At 46.6% G+C, this 6,266-nt stretch overlaps 1 protein-coding gene across 5 annotated transcripts in view; it reads left to right on the top strand.

Annotated features, from left to right (window-relative positions):
- The window catches only part of LOC115075020 (myosin-9), a 70,539-nt gene extending 68,084 nt beyond the window's left edge, over positions 1 to 2,455 (top strand). For all 5 annotated transcript variants that reach the window (XM_029575106.1, XM_029575103.1, XM_029575108.1 and 2 more), the window contains one exon: positions 725 to 2,455. In XM_029575106.1, the coding sequence (XP_029430966.1) occupies positions 725 to 1,323 (599 nt within the window). In that variant the 3' untranslated portion in view covers positions 1,324 to 2,455. The remainder of the gene's footprint in view (positions 1 to 724) is intronic.
- Positions 2,456 to 6,266: the final 3,811 nt, after the last annotated feature.

The following is a 6,266-nucleotide window of genomic DNA, read 5'->3' on the forward strand; positions in this document are numbered from 1 at the left end:
CCTACTCCGTGATGAAAACGGAGCAGAGTATACTTGGCCCACCCAATCCCTCTGCAATTGATCACTTTCCAGTTTAGACAGGTGTATTTCTTGAAGAAAAACTATACGCTCACAGTGCTGTTTCCAAAATTGCAACAGACGCTTACGTTTAATGGGATGTGAGATTCCCTTTATGTTAAGGGAAAGCACATTAACTTGCCCAGACATTATTTAAAAAAAAAAAAACCAAAAAAAACCTGAACTGTGAAGGAACTACCCCCAGATTGCGACAGCAGACACATTGTAAGAGCTCAACCCTACATAAAATAGACAACCTAATCCCATCCCAAACCACCAATGCCCTTGAACATGACAGTATATGTGTCTGACCATTACCCCCCATTAACATTCCCTTCCAACCCCCCCAACTCTTGTCAACTCTAAACTAACTAAATTGACAATGCTCCCTCGCTCCCCATACCCTCCTCGTACCGCCCCTTCGCCAGCTGCCCTCCACCACCAAAACAAACATGCTGTAGCTAGCACCCTCTCCCACAGTAGATTTTCGCCAGGTGGGACCATCATTGAGACCCTGAGGAACATATAGAAATGACTGTTTAGCTGATAGAAATATGCTTAGGGATATTCAGATCACTGGGTAAAAATGGCTCCTTTCAATTGTGTTGATATTTTTAAATGTTTTAACACTCATGAGCTTTAATCCTTTTCTTTCTTTGTCTGACAGCAAAACTGAGGTTCCAGCAGCAAGTCCAGCACATTCAGAGCCTCTCGCAGCAGGGACGGAGAAGGACTGCAGCAGATCCATCGGTTCCTAGACTCTGTGGCAGCTCCAAGGAAGAATCTGTGCAGCCCTGCCAGAGTTATGAATCCAGCTTTTCTGCCAAGGGACGCAAAGACTCAGCCCTCCCCCTTAGGGAGGACCTATACCAAGCAAAACAAGTGCCTGTTTCAGAGACCGAGGCCCCTCCATGCTCTTTTCTTCCAGAAGGTGCCTACCTGTTGAAAAGCTCGTCTGAAGGATCAGGGACGGCGTCTGCAGCGCCCACGCCAGGAAGCTCCAGATCTGCAACTCCTTTGCACATGAGAGCTCCATCACCTTTACTGAGACTGGGCCTGCCCACCTCTCCGGGGAAGTCCTGGAGAAAGTCCTCTCCTGACACATCTCCACCGAGTCCCAGGAGCCAGGCGGACAGCGAAGGATCCTGGGAAACGCAGGCCTCACTCACCCCCAAATGCTCAATGCTTCTCTCGCCGAGACCCTTCCGGCCACAGAAAGCAGAGCAGGCTTTTGCATTTGGAGAAAAAGAAACCCCACCCAACTGACAGAAGGGCCAGGGCCATCTAAGGGAGTCAGATTCTTCTGTCTCGTCATAGATTTATGATATCGCAGTGTTCCTCGATCATCACCTCCTTCAGTATTTTCTACAATTGAGTCGCTAGAGATCCCATCTGGGAGCTGCGACAAAGATCTGAGCGCCACCGGTGCCCAAAAGGAAATACAGCAGGGGTCCTCCCGCCCTCAACTGATTACCGAAAGCTTCTGTATTTGTTACTTCCATTCTAGATCCACTATACAAATGGTCATATTTTTACTAATCACTTTAAAAAGAAATGAATGTGTGCATTGATAAATCAAGAGTGCGGACACTCTTTTTGTTAAAGTTCAATTTAACCTCTCACTTCCAGCTGCATGTTTCACAATTACAGAAAAACAATTGATATTCTTGGGGAATCAGATGAACTTCCCATCCTGCTTCTTTAGTTCTCGTATGAACACTGGAGAAGCTCCAGTTTAGGTCTCACATTTTCTCTCCAGTTCTTTTAGGAAAGCCAGATTAATTGTGCCCTGCTCTGAACGTAATCTTGTGCATTCTATAAAACAAAGGCCTTAAAAGCATAAATCAAATTAAACTCATCCATGTTTAAAGTCCAGTTTACTGAACAAGTAGTGAGAGCATGCAGAGGCATTGCTTTGGGAATGCTTTCCAACCTAGATTTGTAGAAGTGGAGTGCGCAAACGTCAAACCTTTTCTGTTGGAAAGGAAACAATAGAACTAGGAGTCACGAAATGAAACTCCCATGGGGGATGACTCAGAACCAACATCAGGAAATATTTCTTCACGAAAAGGGTGGTGGATGCCTGGAATGCCCTCCCAGAAGAAGTGGTAAGGATGAAAACAGTAAATGACTTCAAAAGGACATGGGATAGACAATACGGATCCCTAAATACTAAATAATTGAAAATGAAAAAAGGGGAGCATGGGGGAAAGCTGCATGGAGCGGCAGTTACTACTGTTAATAGAAGGAATGGGGATAACCTGCCCGGAACGGCAGGTACTAGGGATGTGAATCGGGCTTCGGACGATTGAAAATATCGTCGATATTTTCAAAATCATCAGAAATCGGGGGCTCCCCCAAAACGATAGGAAAACCCCACGATATTGATCGTGGGGGTTCTCTTACCGTTTTGGGGGAGGGCGGGAAAAACGGCACACAAAAATAACCCCTAAACCCACCCCGACCCTTTAAAACTAATACCTTAGCTTCCCCCACCCTCCCGACCCCCCCAAAAAACTTTTTACAGGTACCTGGTGGTCCAGTGGGGGTCCCGGGAGCAATCTCCCGCTCCCGGGCCGTCGGCTGCCACTAATCAAAATGGCGCCGATGGCCCTTTGCCCTTACCATGTGACAGGGTATCCGTGCCATTGGCCGGCCCCTGTCATATGGTAGGAGCACTGGATGGCACGCGCCATTTTTAAAGATGGCACCGGCCGGCCATCCATTACGGCCGGCACCATCTTTAAAAATGGCGTGGGCCATCCAGTGCTCCTACCATGTGACAGGGGCCGGCCAATGGCACGGATAACCTGTCACATGGTAAGGGCAAAGGGCCATCGGCGCCATTTTGAATAGTGGCAGCCGACGGCCTGGGAGCGGGAGGACGGCCCGGGAGCGGGAGATCACTCCCGGGACCCCCACTGGACCACCAGGTACCTGTAAAATGTTTTTTGGGGGGGGGGGGGGGTCGGGAGGGTGGGGGAAGCTAAGGGGTTAGTTTCAAAGGGTCGGGGTGGGTTTAGGGGTTATTTGCGTGTGCCGTTTTTCCCGCCCTCCCGAGGCTCACCAGCCTTGCTGGCAGCTCCCTTCCACACCTGATCCATCATGGAGTCTTCTCCATCTGAGAGCGTGTTCTCGGATCACTAACTTAACTGACGATATTCGAAGAACATTGCCGATTAAGCAGTGGATAGAGTTAAAAAAAATACAGGCTCCTGTGGGCCTCACAGTCTGCTCCTCCACACTATCCACCCATTTCAATGATCCCCAAGCCCCAAAAATAAAAAATTAAAGTTGCAGGTCTTCTCTGTTGATTATTATTAGGTCCATTGTATTCCTTCTCCTCATATTCTTTATAGGCTGAACCATAACATGCATGTGTGCCTATCCTAAACGTGGATAACTGGATGTTGCAGCACCATGGCTATGAATGGATTCTACTGGGATGAAAGATCTATATGAAAATGATTATTTATTTAGCCACGTAACATTCGCTACAGCCGAGAATTAGCATTTCATAACTCCCAAAGGTAGACTTTTACACTAATATGTTAAAACCTCAAGTATTCCTACTAAACTTCAAATACCGCATATACTGCTGAGATAAAAGCATCACAGAACGCAAGAAAAGATCACTTTCACTGTGGAAATGTGGGTTCATGCACTCATGAAGTTACATCACTGTGGTGGTGCTGCCTCTTGCACATCAGTTTCTTTTTTAATGGAAACTACAGCCTTTTTTTTTCCTAGACATTTATCATATGTAGCATGCACCCATTTGTTGGAAGGCTCTCTGGATGAGGTACAAAGTAGAATCAACAGTATGAGATGAGAACAAAAACAAACAATAAAGATCATCATAAAACATTAAAAACCAAAGGAACAAAAGAAGCAGAAAACAATGACCCAAACCTACAGAAAGGCCTCAGAAGTAAAGAATGTCTTAACTCATTTTCTAAAGCACAAATAACTGGTGGTCAGATGACCCTAAATAGGCAAGTTGTTCCAGACATGAGGGGGCAATGCAAGATGAGGCATATTTTCCGCGACCAGGATGGATCCTTTAAGAGGGCATCCTATGATAAAACAAAAGTAAATGTGTAGATGTGTAAAATGCAAGTCAGGAGCACCACTGCCCCAAAAGACTTTGAATATCAGATGGGTAATCTTAAACCTCAAATGATGTGACCGGGGCAAGTGAAGAGTATTTGTCCCCTAGGCAAACCTTCAGCCTTGCATCCCCCCCTCCCCCACCTTACCTCTTGGCTGCAGTGGCTCCAGCACACTGCTCCCATCTGTGGTGATATTGGCAGAGTGCGCCTCACGCTAGAAACACTTTGCTGCCTCCTCCCCAAATTTTGGCGCTCTAGTCGACCACCTAAGTTTGCTTAATGGAAGCACTGGCCCTGGATATGACCCAGGCAACCTGGGTAATTTGGCAAGAAGCGGGGACATAGATTCCCTGTAATTGAGGTCAGCAATAATGCGAGCGGTAGGGTTTTGAGTTAACGGAATTACAAAGGTCAAGTGTAGTAATTAATGCATAGCCTACCTTGCTAAAATCCAAGAAAGGGCCAAGTTGTTTAAGAAGGCACAAGGGCATAAGAACATAAGAAAATGCCATACTGGGTCAGACCAAGGGTCCATCAAGCCCAGCATCCTGTTTCCAACAGTGGCCAATCCAGGCCATAAGAACCTGGCAAGTACCCAAACACTAAGTCTATTCCATGTAACCATTGCTAAGCAGGACTTGTATGAAAAGTTATTTCCTTTTAATGTAAGGACACAGCAATATATTTTTAGAGTTTTTGAGCTAGCTTGGCATGACCTTTTAAGAAATCTCGTCTACCTACAGACTGACAGAGCCCAGCAGGTGAATTATGTATTGAAAGGATGAGAACTCTAAAATCCCCATCTGATTTACGCTGGCACTTCTATGGGGTGAGCAGTGCTGAGCAACAATTACAACTTTTTACCTAGGGTGGCCAACTCTTGTCTTCAAGAGCCACAAATAGGGTTTGTTTTTCCGGATATCCACAACGAATATGCCCGAGATCTATTTGCATGCACCACCTCCGTTGAATGTGTAACGACCCTTTGGGTTCATTACCAGTAAATACCTCATAACTCCTCCTGCTACGACAGACAGGTTAGTAATTTAGGGTACAGCCCCTTCCTTTCAGGGCACTGGGATGGCCGTCCCTTTGGGGTATAAAAGCAGCTCTCTTGAGTTAGAGGACGTGCAGGAGTTTTGCTTCAGTTGAATTTTGGGCCTTCTTTGTGGGCTCGGCACCACCTGCCTGTGGTTCCTGGGAAACGGGCAGGAAGCTGCCTTTCCAGTCCACTCCACTCCACTCCTTGATTGGGTTTGGTTTGCTTTCCAGCTTGTTTTGGGATTTTTTTTTCCCAATAGTAGTTGTAAGAAGCTTTGTGAGACCCCGGTCTTTGGCCTGGAGAGAGATTATGGAGAGGTCTTTTCCTGGGGGGGGCCAGGATCGGGAAGACCTGTCACTCTCCTCACCTTCCTTGAGACCTGCTGCAAGTGACTTGGTGTTTGAACTCAGTTTTTAGGTAAGGAGATTTTGGGTTAGAAGAGCTGGGAGGAAGATTTTGCTGCCCCCTTCCTTGCCTGGAGGAAGAACATTGAGAGAGCTGTGGTGTTCTTCACTGGATCCTTTCTTCAGTGAGGGATCCAGGGAGCGAAAGAGACCTTCTGGAGAACTGTGAATAAGACTTTTGAGAAATTCTTAGAACCTTCACCCTGGGGAAGAGAGATTTTGGGACTCTGTGCAAAGATGGAGTTTTACCATTTTTTTGCCCGCTTGTTGCCCCAACTAGAATATCACACTGCCCCTTTGGGAACCTTTACTTGTCCAGACCCTGGAGGGTGAGTGTTTCCCGTACCCTGCTGAAGACAGAGACTCTTGCAGATAGAGAAGAGACTGAGAACTGGATTCGATCTGTGAGCTGTGCCATTTATTCAGGCAAGAACTTCTACAGTAACGTTTTACTTTTTGGACACTCGCCTTGAGTTTAGAGCATGGTTATTTGCACTCATATCCCTAAAGATGAAGGCAAACCATACCTCAGGTAGAAAGAAACATTTTCACCCCTGCTATCCTTGGAGGAGAAATTCCCCCACCCCCACCCCCAATATATGAACCCAGCCCTGGGGTCAAAGAGACTATGTGAGAGATTGGAGTTTGTGT

The sequence above is a fragment of the Rhinatrema bivittatum genome, chromosome 13 (genome assembly GCF_901001135.1).
Source record: "Rhinatrema bivittatum chromosome 13, aRhiBiv1.1, whole genome shotgun sequence".
Taxonomy (NCBI): Eukaryota; Metazoa; Chordata; class Amphibia; order Gymnophiona; family Rhinatrematidae; genus Rhinatrema; species Rhinatrema bivittatum.